The 26,137-nt window shown below is 38.7% G+C and overlaps 1 protein-coding gene across 4 annotated transcripts; it reads right to left on the bottom strand.

The window, feature by feature from the left end:
- On the bottom strand, positions 1 to 26,137 carry BIRC2 (baculoviral IAP repeat containing 2). 4 transcript variants are annotated; one of them, XM_058446562.1, is made up of 10 exons: positions 25,544 to 26,137; positions 24,146 to 24,312; positions 22,170 to 23,041; positions 21,976 to 22,075; positions 9,701 to 9,779; positions 8,913 to 8,961; positions 4,087 to 4,329; positions 937 to 1,191; positions 787 to 828; positions 1 to 683 (listed from the first exon to the last, which is right to left on the bottom strand). In XM_058446562.1, exons 3-10 carry the CDS (start codon positions 22,999 to 23,001, stop codon positions 490 to 492), a joined length of 1,794 nt encoding a protein of 597 aa, XP_058302545.1. In that variant the 5' UTR covers positions 23,002 to 23,041; positions 24,146 to 24,312; positions 25,544 to 26,137; the 3' UTR covers positions 1 to 489. The 4 variants fall into 4 exon arrangements, with proteins under 4 accessions (XP_058302545.1, XP_032023137.1, XP_032023138.1 ...); XM_032167246.2 differs by having other exon boundaries at positions 22,170 to 24,312; XM_032167247.1 differs by having other exon boundaries at positions 22,170 to 24,312; positions 25,070 to 25,546.

Raw genomic sequence — 26,137 nt, 5'->3', positions numbered from 1 at the left:
TCTTTTTAAAGCACTTTATTGAGATGTTTCTCACAAACTAGGGGGAGAAATAAGAGAAAAATCCTTATTTTAAAACACAAGTGAAAAGCACCAAAGACAATACGGCACCATAACTCTGATGAACTCCAGAATTCCTGGTTTCCAGTTCTTTTCTACACTGTAATTTAGTATTCAAAGCTTTCTGAAAGAATACCAAATCCAGTAACTCCTGAAATGATACATAACAAGCAGTGACACTACTCCCTTAGGTCCACACATACATACTAATATAGTTCACCAAACGTAAATCTTCCCTTGTAAATAAACAGATTAAGATTAAATATATGATACCATCTTTTCAGAAACAAGATTATTAGTACCAAAGCAGACTAGAACATGAATGTTACTAATTGAAAAACTCCTAATTCCCTTTTTACTTTAGATGGCTTCAAGTGTTCAACAATATTTTAAAGACCTTTTTATGCAGGTTAAAATATAGACTATTTTTCTTTAAGAAAGAAATGTACGAACAGTACCCTTGATTATACCCCTGCAAATAGGGCATTTTCTTAGAGAAGGGGCACATTCCTGGCATACTACCAGATGACCACAAGGAATAAATACAATAGAAACTTCTTTGTCCATACACACTTTACAAGTTCGTTCTTCTTGCAGCCTCCTCAATTGTTCTTCCAGTGACAGACCTAATAACAAAAAATAACTTTAGTGAAATTGTTTCCACTTCACTTCCCATTTAAAAAAAAAAAAAGGGTAATGGTTCATGTTGGTTTTAAATCTTTGTTTTACCTGAAACATCTTCTGTTGGAATATACTTCATATTCTTATCCACTGAGGAAAGAAAATATATAAAAACCATCACTCTACTAAATACAAAACTGAGCCACCGCGTCCGGCCAGTCCTAATAACTTCTAAAATAATTTTCCCAACAAACTCACCAAATAAGTTCTTATATAATGTAGAGTCAATTTCTTTTAGACAGTTTTTGAAGATGTTGGCTGCAGCATTTCCTTTAACCAAAATGGTATCAATCAGTTCTCTCACTTGTAAAGGTATCTGTGTTTTTTGTTTAATAATATCATGTTCCTGTTTATTAATTACATTGGCCTTTAAAAGGTTATCCAGGATAGGAAGCACACACGTCAATTGTTGAAAGAGAGCCATTCTATTCTTCCGAATTAATGACAAATCATCTTCATTAAAAAAAGAAAAAGAAATCCATTAGATTTTAAACTCCTTTAACTATACTCATATAGTCACTAATAACCAACCCTACAAACAATTTAGGCACTAAATAAAGTTCAAAAAAGAACAAAGTAACTTGTTTGCATCTGAAAGTTTGTTGTTTGGAAAACTTCCAGAGGAAGTCTCTGTTTCTTTAATTTTTAAGTCTATATATTTACATGTCCTAGAACTCTGCTTTTACTTTATTTTGTTGCAAGTAAGAGATTTTTAGAAGACAGTAAAAATTTCCCCCACCCTATATAATAATACTGACTTATATTTCCATTATATCACTTTACTTTTGTAAGCACTTTCACAGTAATTTGTCTCATTTGATACAGTGATCCTGTCAATTAAACAAGGCCAGTATTACTGCCTCTCATTTTTACATAGGGAGAAAAAAGACTCAGAAAAGAATGAGTGGCCTAAGATAACAAAAAGAATAAGCTGCAGAACCAGGCATCCTAGACCAGTGTTCTTTTCAACACCCCATACTTAAGACGCGGTATTGTAGTATTGTAGGGTTTGAGTTGTCAAGTTTAAACAGACCTAGGTTCCAGTGTTGGATAGGCCCACTCACTAGCTATGTGTCCTCATCTCTCCCCATACACCTCAGTTTCCTCATCTGTAAAATATACATAATGGTACCTTCCTCAGAGTTGTAAGGATTGAATAATACATGTAAAGCATCTGGGACAATATGTGGTGCATAGTTAACTACATTATTTTATAAATGTCTATGTTTATAGCAATTAAAAAAAACTACATGAGATCAAGCCTGATCTTTTTTTAAAAAGCCAATGTTTTTCCTTTAATATCACATCACATAAAACTCCATAGTTAATTTATATTTATAGAATATGGTAGTTCCTTCTTTCGGTATCTGAATCATTATAAAATTTAATTGTCTATTTTCAGACTTTCAAAAAAATTTAAAAAGTACATCTCTACAAAGTACCAGTTTAATGAGAAATAAATTATAAAAACAGAAGTCTATCTTCTTTCCCCTTTCACATCTCTCTAGAAGTGAACTGCTCTATTAATCTCAAAACTATAAAATTCCATTCTGTGACCACAACTTTTCTTCTACCTAAATAATTCCTCTCACTGCTAACAAATTTGTTCTTCACCTTTTCAGGATCTCCATGTCATTCCCAATTCTACTTGCACAAGAGCTGTCTCCTGGCTTCAAACCTCCTATTCTAATCTAGGTAGCAGTCAGGTGTTTCAATGAAGTTCTCTTTATTAACACCCTTAACTCATCTTCCGTATTCCTTACTTGGCCTTTCCCCTATTAACAATGCCAAATCTGTGATTCAATACTATTTTCCGACCCATACAAAGTATGAGAAAGTCATAAATCTAAGGTAACAGTGATTTCATATAACCTTAGCTGGATTTCATTACTACTTAACAATCCTTAAATTGACTTTTCTTAGGCCCTTTCTTTCACCAAGTCCCTCCCACTTCCCAAGTCAATCTACCTAATGGTTAAAAAAAAAAAAAAAAAATTGATGTGCTAGGAGCTGTGTTAAAGTGTTTTATTTGCAACATCTCATTTAATTCCTATAGCAACCCTATGGGAGTCATACTATTATTATCCCCATTTTACAGATGAAAAAGCCGATGTCTGGTTGAATAAATAGCCAAGCTAGTAACTGATAGAACTGGAATTTTTTTTTTTTTTTTTTTGAGATGGAATCTGGCTCTGTCGCCCAGGCTGGAGTGCAGTGGCACGATCTCGGCTCACTGCAAGCTCTGCCTCCCGGGTTCACGCCATTCTCCCACCTCAGCCTCCTGAATAGCTGGGACTACAGGCATTTGCCACCACGCCCAGCTAATTTTTTGTATTTTTAGTCGAGACGGGGTTTCATCATGTTAGCCACGAGGGTCTCAATTTCCTGACCTTGTGATCCGCCCGTCTCGGCCTCCCAAAGTGCTGGGATTACAGGCGTGAGCCACCGCGCCCAGCCTGGAGCCAGAACTTAAACACAAATCTGTTTCAATGTAGAAATCCAGACTTTAAACATTTTGCTACATGGTCATGCAATAAGGTACTCTTAAGCTATTCCTGTCTTTACTTACAAGCTTAAAAAGAAAGCATCTTCCAACCTAATACTCCAATACATATGCAACCTTCACTTCTCTGCTGGCCCTTTAACCCTGTCTTTTGCACACTAGTCTCACCAGCTAATGTATATACTCCTTGAGAGCAACCACTATGATTAGGCACAGTATTTGGCACTGGTGCTCATGTTCAATAAATATTTATTGAAGGAATAAATGACTACTCAAAATAATTGTTTTGAGGGGCCGAGACTTAATACTATCTGGACGAATACAAAAATGAGTTTTCCTGTTATCCTTGGATTGGGCAGGTGGTTCTCATCAAGCCTCAGAATTTCATTGTAAGTTCTATTTTTTGTATGAGGATCACTTAGCAAGGATTAGGGAGTAAAATATCATATTAAAAATATGATTTGCCGAAACTTAAAAAAAAAAAAAGGTTGAAAAAAGACCTGCATCCAACTTTAACATCTTGCTTTTTCAAAACAATTTAAATTTGTTATGTATGAGAAAGAAATGGAATACAGCTCAAGAAAGAGCTTATTATGCTAAAATTCTCTGATCAGTATAAATCAGAGAACCTCATACAAAAATAAATGTATAGAAAAAAGCTGCAGTCAATGGTTCTCAACTAGAAGCAATTGAGAGGGGTAGAAAAGGAGGGATGGTTTCGAAATGACTGGAGGACTGCTACCAGCAGTTAGTGGATGTGAAACAAGCATGCTGTCCTGTAACATGTGAGACAGTCCTAAGAGCTCCACTGAGAAATAATGCAGGTGACTAACATCCCCAAATACCTGACGCCATTTCTTCAGCTTGTTTTTCCTTCTCCTCTTCTCTTTTTTCATCTTCAGCATTAAGAAGTGCCGATACAATATCATTAACTGTTTTGTAGTCCTCTCCAGTTGTCAGGATTTTACTTTGAACTGTTTGTTTCACCAGGTCTCTATTAAAGCCCATTTCCAAGGCAGATTTAACCACAGGTGTATTCATCATGACGGCATCTTCTGAAGAACTTTCTCCAGGTCCAAAATGAATAACTATTTGAAAAGAAACATGCTAATATTAAATTCCACAAACATGAACCTATGGAAAAAAGTATCATGGCACAATCTTTATTCATCCTTTACTCTCATATTCTGGTAAAGCAGATGAGCTATATGCATCAATTACCTATAACTCCAATAAAAGTTTGAACTTCATAATGGTCAAATGATAATACAATTAATATGCTATACTTTTTACAAAACCCACCTCTCTGGCTACATCCTAGACCTACTTAATGAAAGATTCTCTAAGGATAAGAATTAGGAATCTGTATCTTTTAAATATTTCCCAAATGATTCTGATGTACAGTCATCTCTGGAAACCAATATGCTATACAAACTTAGAAGTGAGAAATAATCTTCTCCAGCCAGGAAAGTGGGGGGAAATCACAAAGACTTCATGGAAAAGTGGCATTAGTTTGGACTTGAAGGATGGACAGGGTCTAGACAAGTGGATAGCTGAGGTAGAGAGAATAACATAAACAAAAATGGGAAGTATAGTAAAATAGAAGATCAGTTCACCCAGAAGATGTAGTGAAAAAGTATGGCTTCAGAAGTAATTAAGGCAATATGATTTTAGACAGTGACAGATGCTCTGAAGAAAAAAGCAGTGTAAGGTCATTAAAAGAAACCAGGAAGCAGGAAGTCATTTTAGATAGGGTAGTCAGGGAAGCATTTTCTGCTAAGAGTCAGTGCTAGCCCATATGATACTTTTATGAAAAAATACAAAAAGACATAATTCTTCAAGACACTACTGCCATCTTCTGGGAAACTTATAATAAACTATAAATAAATAACAATGTCAACAATGTGCCCTCTTGTTCAAACACGCGTGGAATCCATGTCCGAAGAAATGGCACCAGAATAAAGATTTAAATAACAAGGAATGAGCTCTATTTCACTTTTAAGTGCATGCCTTAAGGAAATACTTAATGTTCAAGATAAGAGACACATTAGAGGATCATTACAGCAATATTTACAGCAGGAAAAAAAAACAGAAAATAACAGGAATAGCTCTCAATAGGGAATGGATAAATAAAATGCAATACATGCTGGACTACTGTGAAAAAAATTTAAAAATATACAAATGAACTAAACTGGTATATACCTAGCCCATGCTACTGAGCTCTGGGTATTAGAAGTTAGAAACAGAACTGTATGTAAGCATCAGAGGGGAATTTGGCATTGCCTACAGCATTTAGTTCTTTTTCTTTCCCTTATGAAGAATGTATACATCTATTACATGTACAATTATTAATACTGGGGGGAAAAAAGGAGTGAGCTATGGAAATAGCTCAAAGAAGTCTTCTAAGCAAAGAGAATAGCAAGCGTAAAAGCCTTAAATTGAGGGAAAAGCTTGACATGATCAAGAAACAGAAAGAAGGTGGTAGAAGGTAAAAAAAAAAGGAGGACAATGCCCAGATGAGCAGAGCCTTCCAAAGAGTTTATATTTTATTCTAAGTTTGGTAGAATATTCTAGGAGTGTTTCAAGCATGCAACTGATAAAACTTGACTTGTGTTTTCAGAAGATGACTCTGGCAGCTCGGTGGAGATGTACTTTAATGGGGTAAACTGGAATCAGGAAGACTTGTTAGGATGTTAGACACAGATGACAGCAGTTTGGATTAGGTTAATAGTGGTGGAAGGCCGGGCACGGTGGCTCACGCCTGTAATCCCAGCACTTTGGGAGGTGGAGGCAGGCGGATCACGAGGTCAGGAGACCGAGACCATCCTGGCTAACACAGTGAAACCCTGTCTCTACTAAAAAAAAAATACAAAAAAATTAGCCGGGCGTGGTGGTGGGCGCCTGTAGTCCCAACTACCCGGGAGGCTGAAGCAGGAGAATGGCGTGAACCCGGGAGGCGGAGCTTGCAGTGAGCCAAAATCGCGCCACTGCACTCCAGCCTGGGCGACAGAGCAAGACTCCATCTCAAACAAACAAACAAAGAAAAAAACAGTGATGGAGATGGTGAGATGTAGTCAGATTTGGCATATGTTATGAAGACAGAAATGAAAAGACTTCTAATAGATTAAATATACAAACTAAAGGAGAGGAATCAGAGATGATGCCTAACTTGAGCCAATTTTTAACGCTAGGAAATGAATACCATTAACTGAGATGGGGAAGACCAAAGAAGGAACAAATCTGAGGGATGAAGAATGGGGGAGAAAATTTCTGGTTTGGTCATGTTAACTCTACGATGTCTGTTACAGCCAAGTAGAGATTTAAACAGTTAGCTGGACATTCCAGCTTGGGGCTCAGGAAATGGAGAAACAAATTTAAGCTAAGCTATGAGGGGTACTCCACCATTTTAAAGCTTGAAAAAGGAGCAGCCAACAAAGGAAATTGTACAGGACCAACCAGGGAAATAGAAAACCAAGAGTATGGGGTCTGATAAGTCAAGCAAAAAATGTGTCTTAAGAAAGATGAGGCCAAGTGCAGTGGCTCATGCCTGTAATCCCAGCACTATGGGAGGCCGAGGCAGGCAGATTGCTTAAGCTCAAGAGTTTGAGACCAGCCTGGGCAACATGGTGAAACCCTGTATCTACACACACACACACACACACACACACACACACTAGCTGAATGTGGTGGTGGTGCGTGCCTGTAGTCCCAGCTACTCGGGAGACTGAGGTGAGAGAATCACCTGAGACAGGGAAGTTAAGGCTGCGGTGAGCCATGATGGTACCACTACACTACAGCCTGGGTGACAAAGTGAGACCTTGTTTCAAAAAAAAGAAAAAACAAAGACAAAGCACTCAATGATTATCAAATGCTAATTAACAGGTCAAGTGGTGGATTTGCTAACATGGCGGTCCTTGGTTACCATGACAAGAACAGTTTCTAGTAGAACAAGTGAAAGAAAGAAAGGTGAGGAAGTAAAACAGAGTAAGCATAGATAAATCTTCCTAGGTATTTTGTTGTAAAGGGAAGCAGAGTAATAAGGTAATAGCTGAATGGGGACATTGGTTCATGGAAGTTTTCCTAGGAATAGCAAAAATACATTATGTTTATATGCTAACATGAATGATTCAGGAGAGATGGAAAAATTGAAGACTCAAGAGAAAGGGTATGTCACTGCCAAAGTAACCTTCTTAAGTTGACAGTAGGGGATGGAATACAGAAGACAAGTAGAAGTATTGGCCTTAGAAAAGGGCAAGGACAATTTATCTTTTATGAACAAACAGAAAGAAAAGTACAAGGATAAGTTATGTAGCCTAGTGGTTCTGCTGGTAAGGCAATAAAGCAGCTCTCTTTTGGATTCTATTTTCTTAGGGAAGCAAGGTTATAAACTGACAGTAAGGTGGGAAGAGAGTGTTAGAAAATTATCAAGAGAGAAAACAATAAACAGTCATTTTAAAGATTGACAAAGTGATTTTATTAGGACCTATGGTAGAACTGCAGGGCAGCCTACTTGATAGCAGTGGTTATAAATTTTAAGAGCCCACATTGCTATCTTTTCTAGGTCCATTACACAGGAGATAGTTGTCATGTACCCAGGTACTCTCCTTCCTATTTTCCAGTACTCTCCTTCCTATTTTCCAGTCAAATACTACCAAATCCTTCATCCAATCCTCCTGAGCCATGGTTTCTAAGACTCATACATCTTGGTCACCTTTCTCTGGTCCAGTTAACAAATCTGCCAATATCTTTCTTGAAATGCTGTGCCACAAACAGAATGGCTCTTTGTAGATGTGATTGGCACATAAAACAGTGGATTATTACCTTAGCCATTTTAGACACCATAACATATGTATATTACATAAACTGACAGATGTGGCTAACATTAAGCTCTAATCAAAAGCTATACTATTTCCTGCCCTTGCACTGACATACAACATACCTGACTTAAATACCTAACAACTAGTCCAATTCTTGAATCATATGTGAATTGACGTTTTCCAAATCATGCTAGCTCACAGCAAACTTTTCTTTTCTGGAGGGTTTATTATTTGCACAGCTTATTTGGCATTGCTTTGAGCTATTTGTTGTTTTTCTTTTGCTTATGTCTCATTTCTCCAGTTGGAATGTCAGCACTAAAAGTGATAAGTATAGCACTAGAACAAAAACTAGTACACTTTTAGGGTCCTCTAGAGTGTCATTACTCTCTCTCTCTCTCTCTCTCTCTCTATATATATATATATATAAAAAATATTTATTAGCTGACTTCCCAGTATTTTTCCCTATGGCTTCAGAAACTCTTTTAAAAAATACATACTTTCATTCCTACCATTTTTTTTTGGAGACGGAGTTTCGCTCTGTCTCCCAGGCTGGAGTGCAATGGCACAATCTCAGTTCACTGCAACCCCCACCTCCTGGGTTCAAGCAATTCTCCTGCCTCAGCCTCCCGAGCAGCTGAGACTACAGGCACATCACACCCGGCTAATTTTTATATTTTTAGTAGACGGGGTTTTACTATGTTGGCCAGGCTGGTCTCGAACTCCTGACCTCAGGTGATCCGCCAACCTCGGCCTCTCATAGTGTTGGGATTACAGGCATGAGCCACTGCACCCAGCCTATTCCTAAAATTCTTATAAAAATTTACACTCTATACTTAAAATTATTTCATACATACTTGGTGGCTCAGCATTTTCCTCTCCAGTGGTATCTGAAGTTGACAACAGCTGTGAAACAAGAGAAAAGTTAATAGGTAAAAGCAGATATCCCCAACAATCTGAAAGGAACAACATTAAAATAAGTTTACTTTAAGTAAATGTATATATTCTTTTGAGAACTGAGTGATTTATGACTTTTGCTTTGCTTTCTTTTACACTAATCACATAGATTTCCTAAATTTCATGTTATCCCAAATTAGAATTCAAGTATTTCTCTAGTTTCAGGAAAGCAGAAAAATGTATCAGTGGTTTCTCATTTCATTTGGAAAATAAGATTTTAACTGGGTTACTCTCAAAGGGTCTCAGCTCCTAACAAGTTATTTTTTGTTTGTTTTTCTGGGAAACAGCAAAGAGACACTGAAGATCCTTCTCCAATCCCACCACAAATTTGTACAGTGGCAGCATAAATGATTTTTCAAAATAGTAAAAACAAAAAACAATCTTTTTTAAAAAGCCCTCAACAATCAAGTTGGTTACCAAAGTAAAGATCAAAGGTGTCATTAACATGGATGAAAATATGTACCTACAATTAATAAAAGAGAAATAAGTATAACTTCTAATATAGGTTGGTACAAAAGTGATCACGGTTTTGGCCATGACTTTCAATGGCAAAAATCATGATTACTTTTATGCCAACCTAATAATATTTTTATTATTAATTAATTACTTTTATACCAACCTAATAATATTTTTATTATTAATATTATAAAGCAGAATTCAACGTTGTTAATTTTAAAAATGTATTTACCTGTTCAAGAAGATGAGGATATCTACCTTGAATCTCATCAACAAACTCTTGGCCTTTCATTCGTATCAAGAACTCACACCTAAAACATATGAGGAAAATTATTTTTAAAAATTTTTTCATATCAAATATAACCTGATCATTCTAGAAAAACGGCTTTCAAATCTTTCATTGTACTCCATAGTAAAAACATTTTACGTCACAACCCAGAACACATACATATCTAACAGGAACAAAATTATCATAAAACAATATACATCTTTCTGTGTGTTATATATCACGGTATTTTCTTTTTTTTTTTTTTTTTGAGACGGAGTCCCGCTCTGTTGCCCAGGCTGGAGTGCAGTGGCGCAATCTCGGCTCACTGCAAGGTCCGCCTCCCGGGTTCACGCCATTCTCCTGCCTCAGCCTTTCTGAGCAGCTGGGACTACAGGTGCCCGCCACCACGCCCGGCTAATTTTTTTTGTATTTTTAGTAGAGACGGGGTTTCACCGTGGTCTCAATCTCCTGACCTCGTGATCCGCCCGCCTCGGCCCACCGCGTCCAGCCTATATCATGGTATTTTCTAATTCAATCCATTAACGTAACAACAAAAAGAAAAGCGTCTGCACCTACAAAGGGGAACAAGTTGACTCCTGAAGAACACTGTTATACACAATTTATTTTGTGCTTAAAGTGAACTACTTAACAGTTTCAGATACTATTAACTCAGTATTCCTAAAATACGATCTTTCACAATACAATGACTGCTCATTTTTCTTCAATGTTCACTCTTCCATTACATTTGAGCCACAATCCACTACCTTCCCTCCAAAAAATATGGAATCAAATATTTTTATCTATATATAATATGACAGTGTTTCTCAAGTATTTGTTTTTAAACTGATAGGGCTTCTCAAAGATGTTCCAAGAAGTTCACATACCATCTATATCCATTCTATTCCTTTTGTTTCTTCAATAAATGATACTATACAACAGAATATTCGTATGTTAAAAAAAAGGAACACTGACCTATGCCCTTATTATATGCAAAAATAGTAAAAATGGATCATATACCTAAATATAAAACCAAAAACAATAAAACTTCTAGGAAAAAGCCTTGTCTTTGTCTTTACATTGGGTAAAGAATTATTAGACAAAAGACCAAAAACATATTCCACAAAAGATAAAATTGATAAGCTGACATCATCAAAATTGAAAACATCTGCTCTTCAAAAGACAATGCTAAAGAAATGAAAAGCCACAGACTCAAAGAAAGTTTGCCAGAGTGACATCAGCAAGACAGCAGACTAGGAGACATCAGCCTTCTTCCACCCACAAAAAACAACAAAGAGACAGCTATCCACAAACAAATACAGCCCTGGAAGAACTCACTAGCCCAATCAGCCTACAGCAATAAAGTGAAAAAAAAAAAAAAAGAATAACCGCACAGAAAGGACTGCTGGGAGATCTGCTTAGCAGAGACATCTGGAGATGGCTAAGAACAAGGGGTGAGGGCTATCTGTATCAGTCATGTGGTGAGTGCCATTACAGTCCTCAGTGGCAAAGACTGCTAGGCTCCTCCCCCAGAGCAGGTCCCTGGAGACCTCCAACAACCCTCAAGATAGCCACAGACTTCCTGCAGGTTTCACAGTGAAGGACCCTATAGTGTTCATTAATGCCAACCCCAGTAGCCTATTTTGCAGAGGACACTGACAGCTTTCACCATTAAGGTAACCAGCACCCATTGCTGCTGTGAACCCCCTGGAGAGGGAGACACTATTGCACTCCTCACCCTGAAAAAAAGCAGCTCTTGCACTGCCCTGAGACAGTGCAGCCCCTCACCCCCACATATGCCCCAGACCCCAGATCCACAGGTGCTTCACGTGTACCTTCATGTAAGACCTTTGCTCTGTGGCTGCTCTAATCACACACTCTCCAGATCCCAGCTCTCTGGCTGCACTGCACACCTGCACTCCGCACCCAACTCAAAGGCTGCTCTATGTGCACCCACATCTGAGGCACTAGAAGCACCACTGCTGCAGGCTAGTCAACATCCTGAACCCCAGACCCGCTGTCTTTCTGCAGACACTTGTACTCCAAACCTTGGCTCTGTAGCTGCTCCACAGGTGTCCACGCCATCAGAGACATCAGTGCTGCCACCTCCACCAACACAACAAAGCCCAAAGCCAGAACCTGTGCCAAGAAGAATCCCCTTGGCCACGATGTCTCCCACGGGAGAAAAAGTGATGAAGAGGTCCCCAGAAGCCTCTGCCACTATAGACCAAAAAAAGACTTGCTGCTGGTATGGATACCTGCAGCCTTGGATGTTGAGGACCCCTGCAATCCTCACTGACAATGATCTGGGCTAATGGAGCTGCATGGAGTTCATAGTGCTAGGCCTTCCACAGAGCCAGAACCACCAAACCTACTGGCTGGTGCCCTCACCCTCACCCTCACCCACAGGCAAAGGTCTTTGCCCACAAAAAAAAACAAAAAACAAAACACTAATCTATAACGTCTAGAAGTAATTCTTCCATCAGATACACAGATAACAACACAAGGCCACAAGAAACAGAAAGAAAAAAAAAAAAAAACATGACATTACCAAAGAAACACAGTAATTTTCCAGTAATCACCCACAAAGAAATGGAGATCTATGAACTAACAGACAAAGAATTCAAAATAATTGTTTCAAGCAAACTCAGTGAGCTACAAAAGAACACAGATAATGAAATAAAAAAATATACAAACAAATGAGAAATTCAACACAGAGATAGGAATAATAAAAAGAAACAAATTCGGGAGCTGAAGAACATAACAACAACAAAAAATGCAATAGAGAGTATCAATAGCAGACCTAATCAAGCAGAAGAACCTGTGAACTCAAAGGCAGATCATTTGAAATATCTAGTCAGAGGAGAAAAAAACAAAAAAAAAAGAATAGTGGAGAAAGCCTACCTGAATTATAGGACACCATCAAACAAAACAATATTTGCATTTTAAGAATTCAAGGTCAGGCACGATGGCTCACACCTGTAATCCAGCACTTTGGGAGGTTGAGGCAGGTGGATCACATGAAGTCAGGGGTTCAACACCAGCCTGGCCAACATGGCAAAACCCCGTCTCTACTAAAAATACAAAAATTAGCTGGGCATGGTGGTGCACACCTGTAGTCCCAGCTACGTGGGAGGCTGAGGTAGGAGAATCGCTTGAACCTGGGAGGTGGAGGTTGCAGTGAGCTGAGATCATGCCACTGCACTCCAGCCTGGGTGACAGAACAAGACACCATCTAAAAAAAAACCCAAGAAAATGAAAAACAAACCCGAGAATTCAAGAAGGAGAAGAGAGAAAGAGCAGAAAGCTGATTTAAAAAAAAAAATGCTGAAAACTTCACAAATCTAGGGAAAGATAAGATGTCCAGGTACAGGAAGTTAATAGGACCCCATAAAGATTCAACCCAAAGAAGACTTCACTGACACACATTATAATGAAACTGGCAAAAATAGAAGATGAAAGAGAATTTTAAAACTGTAACAGAAAAGAAACTCATCTTCTACAAGGGAATCCCTATAAGACCATAAGTGGATTTCTCCGCAAAAACCTTGTAGGCCAGGAGAGAGTTGGATGATATATTCAAATTGCTGAAAGAAAAAACTGCCAGACAAGAATATGTATCGCAGCAAAGCTGTCCTTCAGAAATGAAACAGATATAAACAGTCCCAGACAAACAAAAGCTGAGGGAGTTTATCACCACTAGATGCGCCTTACAAGAAACGCTGAAGAGTTCTTCAAGCTGAAACGAAAGGACACTAATTAGCAACATGGAAACATATGAAAGTATGAAACTCACTGGTAAGATAAATATATAATCAAATTAAGAATATTCTAAATTTGTAATGGTCATGTGTAAATTACTTAATTCTAAAATACAGGTTTTTTAAAAAAAGTATTAAAAATAACTATAGCTTCGATAATTTTTTCATGAATATACAATATAAAATGACGCAAATAATGACATCAAAAAGATAAAATGTGCGCAGGAGGGTCTGAGTAAGAGTATAGTTTTTTAATGCAATTGAAATTAAGTTGTTTGTGCTTGAAACAGACTACTATAACTATAAGATGTTCTATGTAAACCTCATGATAGCCACAAGTAGAAACCAATAGTAGATGCACAAAAGATATAAAGGAATCAAAGCATACCACCACAGAAAATCATCTAAACACAAGGGAAGACAGCAAGAGAGGAAGAAACAATCTGCCAAACAATCAGAAAAACAATTACAAAATGACAGTAGTCTTTACCCATCAATAATTACCTTGAATGTAAATGGGCTAAATTCTCCTATCAAAAGATAAAGAGTAGCTGAATGGATAAAGAAAACAAGATTCAACTACAGGTTGTCTACAAGAGACTCAATTCACCTTTAAGCACATGCATGTGTATAGGAAAAAAGATATTCCATGCAAATGGAAACCAAAAGAGAGCAGAGGAAGCTATAGTTTTATCAGATAGTGCAGACTTTACATCAAAAACTGTAAAAAGAGTCAGAGAAAGTAATTATATAATGAGAAAGGGGCCAATTCCACAAGAGAATATAGTATCTGTAAATATATATATGTACCCAACATCAGACCACCTAAATATATAGAGAAAATATTAACAGATCTGAAGACATTAATAGATAGTAACACAATAATAGTAGAAGACTTCAAAAATCCTACTTTCAACAATGGATGGGTCATTCAGACAGAAAATCAGTAAGGAAATATTGGACTTCAACTACACATTGGATCTAATGGACCTAACATACGTACAGGTTGAATATTCCTTATCTGAAATGCTTGGGACTAGAAGTGTTTTGAATTTTAGATTTTTTTGGATTTGGGAATACCTGCCTTATGTTTACCAGCTGAGCATCCCTAATCCAAAAATGCAAAACCAAAAATGTTCCAAAGAGCATTTCCTTTGAGCATCATGTTGGTACTCAAAAAGTTTTAAATTTTGGAACATTTTGGATTTTGGATTTTTGGATTGGGATACTCAACCTTTATACAGAATATTCCATCAAACAGCAGATAACACACATTCTTCTTAAGCACACATGAAAAATTATCCAGGGTAGATGGTAGATCATGCAGCAGGTCACAAAACAAGACTCAACAAACTGATGAAGACTGAAATCCTATCAAGTATCTTTTGAGACCACAGTGGTATGTAACCAGAAATCAATAACAGAATGAAAGCTGGAAAGCTGACAACTATGTGGAAATTGAACAAAATACTCCTGAATAATCAATGGGTCAAAGAAGAAATCAAAAAGAAAATTTTAAAAAATCCCAAGAAATATTAAAATTGAAATGTGACACAGCAAAATGTATAGAACAAATGCAGTTCTAAAAGGAAAGTTTATAGCAATAATCGCCTACATTAAAAAAAAATCTTAAACACCGTAATTTTACATCTAAAGGAACTAGAAAAAGTTAGCAGAAGGAAATAACAAAATCTCATGAAATAGAGACTACAAAAACTATAGAAAAGATCGCTAAGAGTTGGATTTTGAAAAGATAAGTAAAATCAACAAAGCTTTAGCTCGACTAGTAAAAAGGAAGATGAAAATAAATAAAATCAAAACCAAGATATGTTACCATTGATAACACAGAAATGCAAATGATCATAAGAGACCACCATGAACAATTATTCACCAAAAAACTGTATAACCTAGAAGAAATGGATGCATTCCTAGAAACTTGTAATTTACCAAGACTAAAATAAGGAAGAAATAGAAGATCTGAAAAGACTTATAACTAGTAAGGAGATTGAATCAGTAGTCATAGCTCTTCTGACAAAGAAAAAGCCCAGGAACAGATGACTTCATAGCACAATTCTATCAAGAAGAAAAAAGAAAGAAGAAGGAGGAGGAGAAGATGGAAGAGGAGGAAGAGGAGGAAAGGAAGGAAGGAGGAAGAAGAAAGAAAAGGGAGGAGGAGGAGGAAGAAGGAGGAAGAGGGAGGGAAGAAGGAGTAGGGGGGGAGGAGGGGGGGAATACTTCCAAACTCATTTTATGAAGCCAAGCATTACTCTGATACCAAAGTCAGACCAGGACAACACAAGAAAAGAAAATCACAAGCCAATAGCCCTGATGAGCACAGATGCAAAAATCCTCAACAAATACTAGCAAACTGAATTCAGCAGCATACTAGAAGAATCATATATCATGAACAAGTGAGATTTATCCCTGAGATGCAAGGATGGTATGACATATGCAAATCAATAAATGTGATACCACACTGACAAAATGAAGGATAAAAATCATATAACCAGCCGGGTACAGTGGCTCACGCCTGTAATCCCAGCAGTTTGGGAGGCCAAGGTGGGTGGATCACCTGAGGTCAGGAGTTTGAGACTAGCCTGGTGAAACCCCATCTCTACTAAAAATACAAAAATTAGCTGGGTGTGGTGGCATGCACCTGTAGTCCCACCTACTCAGGAGGCTGAGGCAGGAGAACACTTGAACCCAGGAGGCAGAGGTTGCAGTGAACTGAGATTGCACCACTGCACTCCAGCCTGGGCGACAGAGCAACACTCCATCTCGGGAAAAAAAAAAAAAATTAATAATAATAATAATATAATCATCTCAACAGACACAGAAAAAGCATTTGACAAAATTCAATTGACAATCCTTTCAGGATAAAAATTCTCACCAATTTAGCTATAGAAGGAATATATGTCAACATAAGGACCATAAATGGCAAGTGCACAGTTAACATCATACTCAATAATGAAAACCTGAAAGTTGGCCGGACGCAGTGGCTCACGCCTCTAATCTCAGCAATTTGGGAGGCTGAGGTGGGTGGATCACGAGGTCAGGAGTTGCAGAACAGCCTGGCCAACATGGTGAAATGCTGTCTCTACGAAAGTACAAAAATTAGCTGGGTGCAGTGACACGCATCTGTAATCCCAGCTACTTGGAAGGCTGGGGCAGGAGAATCACCTGAACCCGGGAGGTGGAGGTTGCAGTGAGCTGAGATTGCGCCACTGCATTCTAGCCTGGGCAACAGAGCAAGACTCCATCTCATTTAAAAAAAAAAAAAAAAAGCTTTCAGCTTTTCCACTAACATGAGGAACGAGACAAGGGTGCTTACTCTTGCCACGTCTATTCAATATAATACTGGAAGGGTAAGCCAGAGCAATTACGCAAGAAAAAGAAAAAGGCATCCAAATCAGACTGGAAGAAGTCAAACTGTCTCTGTTTGCAGATGACATAATCTTATATATATAGAAAACCCTAAAGATGCCACCAAAAACAGTTAAAACTAATAAACCATCCAGAAGTTGCAGGATACAAAACCAACTTACAAAAGTCAGTACTAACAATGAACTATCTGAAAGAGAACTCAAGAAAGTAATCCCATGTACAATAGCACCAAAACAATAAAATACTTAGGAATAAATTTAACCAAGGAGGTAAAAGAGAAACACGATGAAAAACATATGACACTGATAAAGGAAAGTGAAAATGACAGAAATAAATTTTTAAACAATCTTGTGTTCTTAAATTAAAAGAATATTGTTAAAACGTTCATACTACCCATAACATTCTACAGATTCAATATAATCCCTATCAAAATTCCAATGACGTTTTTTCAAAGAAATAGAAAAACCAATCATAAAATTTGTATGGAACTTAAGGCCCAGAATAGCCTAAGCAATCTTGAGAAAACAAACAAACAAAAAAAACAACTGGAGGCATCATACTTCCTGATTTCAAGCTATATCACAAAGCTACGGTAATCAAAACAATATGATACTAGCATAAAAACAAAGACATACACCAACAGAACAGAGAGCCCAGAAATAAAGCCACATATACAATCAATCTTTGACAAGAGCACAAAGAACACACAATGTTGAAATGATAACTCTCTTTAACAAACGGTATTGGGAAAACTGGATATACACATGTAAAACAATAAAACCAGATCTCTATCTTACATCACCTACAAAAATTAACTAGAAATGGATTAAAGACTAAACATAAATCCAGAAACCATAAAATTCCTTAAAGAAAATGTAGGCTAAAAAGCTCCTTGGCACTGGTCTTGGCAATGATGTTTTGGATATGACACCAAAAGCACAGGTAACCAAAACAAAAATAAACTGGGACTACATCAAGCTAAAAAGCTTCTGCTCAGCAAAGGAAACAATCAACAAAATAAAAAAGGCAACCTACAGAATGGGAGAAAATATTTGCAAATTACACATTTGATAAGGAGTTTATATCTAAAATATATAAGGAACTTATACAACTCAATAGCAAAAAAAAAAAAACCCAAATAATTCGGGTTAAAAAACGGGCAAAGGACCTGAACAGAAATTTTCCCAAAGATATACAAATGGCCAACAGGTACATGAAAAGGTGTTCAATGTCACTGATCATCAGAGAAATGCAAATTAAAGCCAAAATGAAATATCACCTCCAACCTGCAATGATGCCTTATTATCAGAGACAAGAAATAACAAATGTTGGCAAAGATGTGAAGAAAAGGGAACCCTTGACCATTGTTGGTAATTTAGTACTGTCACTATGGAAAACAGTATAGAGGTTGCTCAAAAAACTAAAAATAGAATTAGCATATGATCTAGCAATTCCACTTCTGTGTACATATCTGAAGGAAATGAAATCAGTATCTCAGAGATATCTCTACTCCCATGTTCAAGCAGCCATATGGAAACAACTTAAGTGTCTACTAAGGGATGAATGGGGGATGAGCCTGGCCGGGCGTGGTGGTTCACACCTATAATCCCATCCACTCCGGGTAGATCACTTGAGATCAGGAGTTTGAGACCAGCCTGGCCAACATGGTGAAACCCCATCTCTACAAAAACAGAGTAATTAGCCGGACATGATGGCAGGTGCCTATAATGCCAGCTACTCAAGAGGCTGAGGCAGGAGATCGCTTGAAGCCAGGAGGTGGAGATTGCAGTGAGCCTAGATGGTGCCACTGCACTCCAGTCTGGGCGACAGAGTGAGACTCCATCTCAAAATAAATAAAATAAAATAAAATAAAATCCTGCCATCTGCAACATGAATGAACCTGGAAGGCATTATGCCAAGTGAAATAAGCCAGAGAAAGACAAATACAACTGGCCCTTGAACAACACAGGTTTGAACTGCACATGTCCACTTACACGCAGATTTTTCTCAACCAAATGCAGATCACATCTGCAGATGTGAAACCCACACATTTGGAGGGCTGAATTTTGGATGCACAGGTTCTGCAAAGTCAACTTCCGGACTTCAGTATGTGCGAATTTTGGTATACATGGAGGTCCTAGAACCAGTCCTCCAAGCATACCAAGGGACAACTATACTGTATGGTATCCAAACTCATAGAAACAGAGAGTAGAATGCTGGTTGCCAGGGATAAGGGGGTGGGTGAAATGGGAAGATGTTGGTCAAAGAACACAAACTTTCTGAGGATGTAATGTACAGCACACGGTGACTATAGCTAATAATACTGGACCTTATACCTGAAATTTGCGAAAGTGCATCTTTTAAGAGTTCTCACCAAAAAAAAAAAAAGAAAGTTACTACATAAGGTGATGGATTTACTGAGATTAAAGATTATTCCCAATTGAAATGTGGGCTGGGCTCAGTGGCTCATTTTGGGAGCCACTTTGGGAGGCCAAGGCAGGCAGATCACTTGAGGTCAGGAGTTTGAGATCAGGCTGGCCAACATAGCGAAACTCCGTCTCTACTAAAAATACAAAAACTACTGAGTGTGGTGGCGTGTGCCTATAATTCCAGCTACTCGGGGGGCTGAGGCTTGAACCCAGGAGGTGGAGGTTGCAGTGAACTGCCATCTTGCCACTGCACTCCAGCAGTGATAGGTGATGGAATGAGACACTGTCTCAAAAAAATTTAAAAAAGGAAAAAAGAAATGTGTTGTTTTCAGAGAAGCATTTACAAAACGCACCCCTACATCTTCTCCCTTAATCATTTAAAACAAAACACAAGTTACAAAAATAAAGATTTTGATTTTGTTTTATAAAGTACAAAATGTAGCAGTTCCAACACTGGAATTTGGAAGCTGCTTTTGTCTTTGATACCACAACATGAATTAAATTTCAAATTAATGTATATAATCCCGTAGAGCCCAGCATAATTAAGTCATTTGAAAGTCTGATAAAACATGCTTTTTAATTTTAAACATAATAATTTAGTCATTTTTCAGTGTAAAAAAGTCAAAATTTATCTTGATATATTATGAATATTAATGATATAACTTTAAAATACAACTTTTAACAACGTACTGATCCATAATAAAGTATTTGTTACTTGCAAGTTTCTTTTTCATCATGTATCATACAAAATGACGAAAACTTTTCAAATTTCCTGAAGGGGTTCAAGAGATTCTTCATTATTGTGAAAGACACTCACAGGTAAAAACATAATCTATGATGTATGATTCCACTTATATATGATGCCTAGAGTAGTCAAATTCATAGAGACAGAAATAGAATGGTGCAGCAGGGGGCGGTTGCTCACACCTGTAATCCCAGCACTTTCGGAGGCAAAGGTGAGCAGATCACTTGAGGTCAGGAGTTCAAGACCAGTCTGGTCAACATGGTGAAACCCTGTCTCTACTAAAAATACAAAAAAATTAGCCAGGCGTGGTGGCAGGCACCTATAATCCCAGCTACTCAGGAGGCTGAGGCAGGAGAATCGCTTGAACCCGGGAGGTGGAGGTTGCCGTGAGCCAAGATCGTGTCACTGCACTCCAACCTGGATGACAGAGTGAGACTCTACCTCAAAAAAACAAACAAGGGCCAAGCGCGGTGGCTCATGCCTGTAATCTCAGCACTTTGGGAGGCCCAGGTGGGTGGATCACAAGGTCAGGAGATTGAGACCATCCTGTCTAACATGGTGAAATCCTGTCTCTACTGAAAAGTACAAAAAATTAGCCAGGTGTGGCAGCGGGCGCCTGTAGTCCCAGCTACTAGGGAGGCTGAGGCAGGAGAATGGCGTGAACCTGGGAGTTGGAGCTTGCAGTGAGCCGAGATCGCGCCACTGCTCTCCAGCCTGGGTGACAGAGTGAGACACTGTCTCAAAAAAAAAAAAAAAAAAAAGAGAGAAAGAGAATGGTGGTTGCCATGACGTTGGGGAAAGGGATAATGGCGAATTAGTACTTGATGGGTAGAGAGTTTCAGTTTGGGAAGATGCAAAGGTTCTGGAGATGGATAGCGGTGTAATTGCAGAACAGTTAAGAATGTACTAAATGACACAGAACTATACACTTAAAAATGGTTAAGATGGTAAATGTTATGCCTATTTTATCACTATTTTAAAAAATTATCTAGGCCAACCCCTCCTCATTTTACAAACAATGTCCAAGTTCACATAGCTACTCAATTACAAAGACAATTTAATTCTATTTCTACTAATAACACTGCCCCTAAATTATTTCTAGGCTATAAGAAAAAAAGACACTGCTAGAGACAAAGTGGCTAAAAGGAGGTAAATGACAGATAAAAAAAGAAAATTGTACAGAAAAAAATAATTTACAACTACAATTAAAATGGGCAGTCAGATATGTTTTCTGGGTTTTTTTTTTTTTTTTTTCTGAGACGGAGTCTTGCTCTGTTACCCAGGCTGGAGTGCAGTGGCACAATCCTGGCTCACTGCAGCCTCCCCTCCTAGGCTCAAGCAATTCTCCTGTCTCAGCCTCCCGAGAAGCTGGGACTACAGCCATGCGCCACCACGCCCAGCTAGTTTTTGTATTTTTAGTAGATACGGGGTTTCACCATGTTGGTCAGGCTGGTCTCAAACTCCTGACCTCAGGTGATCCACCTATCTCGGCCTCCCAAAGTGCTGGGATTACAGGTGTGAGCCACCGCACCCATCCAAGATATGCTCTTAATACATGGATTTTTACATTTGCCTTATTCCTGCATCCATTCTATGTCCCTTCTTGTTTTCCTGTTCTTACCTTTTTCTAACTTCTTTTTAATCTATTTTATATGTCTTTGTAATCCTTAAGTACTCTTTAAAAGAAGATGGGAAATAAAATGTATGGTCATACTTGTAACTGACTTACAAAAGTACACAGAAGACTGCAGAATATTTTTCAACAAAATACTTAAAGTTAAAATGCGATCTTTTAGAAGGATAATTCCCCAATGGCACAAAAGAGGCTTTGTTATAATTTAAAGGTAAACGAAATCGTGTAAGCATGCCTACTTCTTTTAAGCACAGAGTTTTTTGTACAAATACCTTTTTCAAAACGATTACCTTGGAAACCACTTGGCATGTTCTACCCATGGATCATCTCCAGATTCCCAACACCTCAGGCCACCATCACAACAAAAGCATTTGACATCATCATTGCGACCTTCAGGAAAAAAAAGACTAAATATTGAAAACACGTATGTTCTAATATGTAAATTAAAATAAAATGATAAAATGTATCGTTATTTGCTTCTTACCCACATAATAAAAACCAGCACTTGCAAGCTGCTCAGGCTGAACTGGAACACTAGATGGCCAGTACATAAATGTTCTCATTCGAGCTGCATGTGTCTGCATGCTCAGATTTGAAATGCTAAATCTCAGAGTTTCTAGAGAATTTTCCAAAAATGGACAGTTGGGAAAATGCCTCCGGTGTTCTGACATAGCATCATCCTTTGGTTCCCAGTTACTGAGCTTCCCACCACAGGCAAAGCAGGCTACCCTATCTCCAGGTCCTATATAATAAAAACCAGCTCTTGCCAATTCTGATGGTGACAGAAAAGTTAATGGCCACATATGGTAGGTAAGAAATCTGGCTTCTTCAGTACTCATTGCATAACTGTAGGGGTTAGTCCTCGATGGAGAGAAGTCTTCAACTGCTCTAGAATTAAGAGGGTTTGGAGAAAGGCTGGAGTAAGAACCACTGAACAAGCTACTATGTTCCAAGGTGGGAGATAATGAATGTGCAAAACTGTTTCTCATTGGAGACGTATTCTTAGAGGTGGATCCCAGACTAGCTGAAACCAGATTCTGAATAAAGCAACAGCTAGGATATAGCTGTTTATGCTTTTGAATAGGACTGTCTCCTAGTTTCCAGTTATCCAGCATCAGGCCACAACAGAAGCATTTGACCTTGTCATTCACACCAGTATAATAAAAACCAGCACGAGCAAGACTCCTTTCTGAGACAGGAACCCCGGCGGGGAAAGTTGAATATGTAGACATTCTGTAGAGTTCACAGGAAAAGTCATACTTCATTTTTTGTTTGTTGCTGTTTGTCCAATCTGACAAGATCGTGCTATCTTCCATTATACTCTTAATGTTTTGATACGAGGGACCTGGGAAAAGTCTTTGGGAGGCAGTTTTGTGCATGAGTAGGTGATAGTACTGTTTGATAGCTAAAACATTCACATGAAATTTCTTCACATGAAATAAGATTTTTACCACAAAAAGAAATCAATGATAGACTCTTATGTAGCATTTACTACACTTTCTTTACCGGATTTATCTCAGTTTATATTCAGGTAGGATGAGTATCTCTCTGAATTACCAAGATACTACTTAGAACACAACTCTTTGGGGTTATAGTAACTCTCTTAGGTAACCTAAGTGCTATTTGTTCATAATCTTGAGTAATACTAACCTAAAGCCCTGAAAAGGTGGATGCACTTCTGAAAATGTTAAAACTCCTTGATTTTTCACAGAGATTTATATTCTCAAAATTCTAAGCAACCACAGAATACCTAAATTATGCCTTTTATTTATATTTGGTTACAAGCTATGAAGCCTGAATAACAGACCAATTACTGATTACGTCACAAGGTAAAAAATTATATGCAGGCTTCTTTCCCTATAAGCACTTTAACATGACATCCCAAAAAATCTCATTTTATTCCAATAAACAAAATCTTCATATGGTCACACTATTTAAAGGCTAAGTTCACACAGCTTATCATCATAGTATTTACTTAAGTGGGCTATATTACTTCAGCTGATAACTTTTGGGGAAGTCAATACCCACGAGCTTTGTTGAACCTGTGCCTGTTATAGTGCTTGATGTCAAATGAATTTGGCTTAAAGTTCACAAACTGTAAACTCTATCTTTGTTAAATAGCATTTGTATGTTTCCATTTCCTGCAGCACCATGTTGACTTTCTTCCTAACTTTGTATACCACTATTATTCTTGATCAGCTGAAGGTATTTTCTCCACAAACTTAATTAGTTAGCCATAAAGTTTCCACAGCACACTTTTTACACTGCATTTAAAAACTAAATAACCTGTTCATCATTTAAGGACTATTCAGCTATAATTATCATCATGTTGTAAACATTAATCAATTTATCACAAGATAAAACTTGTCCTTTCTAGTGTTATCAGAAATGCCTAACAAAATATTGTATTACCAAAAAAGTACTGCTTAGCATAAAGTATCAGTAATCAACTCTACTAGCCTTCTTTCTGAAAACTCTTCAATGTTTTAAAAATATAATTCATACACAAAATTACACTCCATAGAATTCAAACTATATCCCTTTATAAAGTTTCGAGATCTCCATAATGGGATTTATTACTGCAGGGGGACAAAATAGGGATAGGGAGATTCTTCAGGGCTGTAAATCTGAAAAGAAAAAACAAAGTATTTTAGAAAACTGTATTTGCATGCCAAATAGAACTTACATACTCTTCAATTTATTCAGTAAAGTCTAATAATAATTCACACTTTAGATAACACATCTTAATTCCAGCAATTTGTCACTACAACTTTCTAAATGAAAAAGCTATTAATTAAAATAAATAAATGCAACATACTCCCCATAGCACTAATTATACGTGTCTTTAAAACGCACAACTTTAGAGACAGATAGAAATTTTTCACACAGGAAACATTTTGTCCTTGCTCTCCTCCCCTTTTCTGACCTAAAGGTATCTCTGGCACTCTGCTGGAGGCAAAGAACATTGGTTAAAAAGACAGAGAGACAGACACTCCACTATACCCTGTCAGCAGCAGTACAGCAGGAATTAGACAGCAACGTTAGTTTGTAATATCAAGTCTCTCCACGACCAGAAAAACTGCAGTAAAATGCATCACGAGTTCATTAATATAAACCCTTAAACTCTGCCATTCCCTTACAATTTCAAAGCAACGACCATAGAAAGCAACTCGAAAACAAAACCTAACACAGTGGCCTCCGAAACAGTGGCCCTGGCACTACGACCACTGGCATGATTGCTTTAATTACACCTGGTCTTATATCCCATCTTTAAATGAAAGATTTTTATCTACGAGCACCGCAACTGCTGCATTCTCTTTATGCAAACTGCAGCTGGGCAGGGGATAGGATGGAAGGGAAAAGAACAGAAACTATGGGATTTACCCAATAATTTCCCAGAGTTGTGTCTCACAATACACAACAGACGACTACGGGAATGACAGAGCGCAGTGGGAACTATGAAATACGAAATATCGCCGCCACCGAAATATCTTCGTTTCAATGTATTACATTAAAAGAACGCCGAGGGCTAAGTTTAAAATCTTGCAAAAACTTGCGAGAAAACATCTTGGTCAAAGTCCAAGGGCCAGAAGAGTGGGCGGCGGCCAGAGGAGGCTTGAAAACAAGTCATTTTAAAAATCGCTTTGACTGCAAGTCTCGAAGTTGGGGCTTCCGAATCCAATGAAACCTTGGCTAGAGTAGAAAGCAGAGAGCCCCGGGCGACCCTCGACCCTTGGCCGAAGGGCCTCAGGCCCCGTCCTTCCTCGCCTGGCCGCCACATCAGGGAAGTGGGCCCCCGCGGGCCCGAGCGTCCCCACCCGCCCCGCGCCGCCCGAGCCCGGAAGGAGCAGCACTCACCGCAGTGCGGGCGCAGCAAACACGGAAGCTGCGCGGCTGCCTAGGGGCCTCCTCAGAGCCAGGAATCAGCGGCGCCGACAAGGAGCTACGGCCCGCTCGGCTCGGATCAGCCCCAGCGCTCCCGAAGCCCGCCGCCCCATCCGGGCTCACTCCGACGCACGATGACGTCAGCGCGCCCGGCCGAGGACCCGCGTTAGCAGCCGAGCGAGGGCGCCCGGGAGGCTGGGGCCGGAAAGCGGAACCGAGCGCGCTTTCCGCCGTGTGGAGACGAACCTCCGGGAAAGACGCTGGGAGGCCCAGGGACGCCTGGCGCGACTGGACGCCCATCGGGAGTCGCGGGGTCGGCCCTCAGGGCAAAGGGGACTATCCGTATCAACTCGGTGTGTGTTCGTTTTCTTCACCTTGCGGTTCGTGCCGCCTCCACATTTCCTCTCTCTCTTGCCTACCATTCTCCTGGGGGACGTGGCAAACCGTGAGCCGCTGCGTTTGACTCTTGGGAAACCCTGCGGAAACGCCCTGGCGCCGGTGGTTTTGCGCGTCCTACCCTGTGTCACCTCAGGGTTATGATCTGGCCCCTGCCTGGCAAGCCTCCCC

This window comes from Hylobates moloch, unplaced genomic scaffold (assembly GCF_009828535.3).
Source record: "Hylobates moloch isolate HMO894 unplaced genomic scaffold, HMol_V3 SCAFFOLD_11, whole genome shotgun sequence".
Lineage (NCBI taxonomy): Eukaryota > Metazoa > Chordata > Mammalia > Primates > Hylobatidae > Hylobates > Hylobates moloch.
The sequence above is the reverse complement of the archived record's forward strand: the minus strand, read 5'-3'. Positions and strand labels throughout refer to the sequence as shown.

Excerpts from the sequence above, each read along its gene's own strand:
- BIRC2 (XM_032167246.2), bottom strand. The coding sequence starts at position 23,064 with ATGCACAAAACTGCCTCCCAAAGACTTTTCCCAGGTCCCTCGTATCAA. Across the intron at positions 8,962-9,700 it reads ATCCTCATCTTCTTGAACAG|CTGTTGTCAACTTCAGATAC; the intron begins GTAAATACATTT and ends CTTGTTTCACAG. Across the intron at positions 1,192-4,086 it reads AGCTGAAGAAATGGCGTCAG|ATGATTTGTCATTAATTCGG; the intron begins GTATTTGGGGAT and ends TTTTTAATGAAG.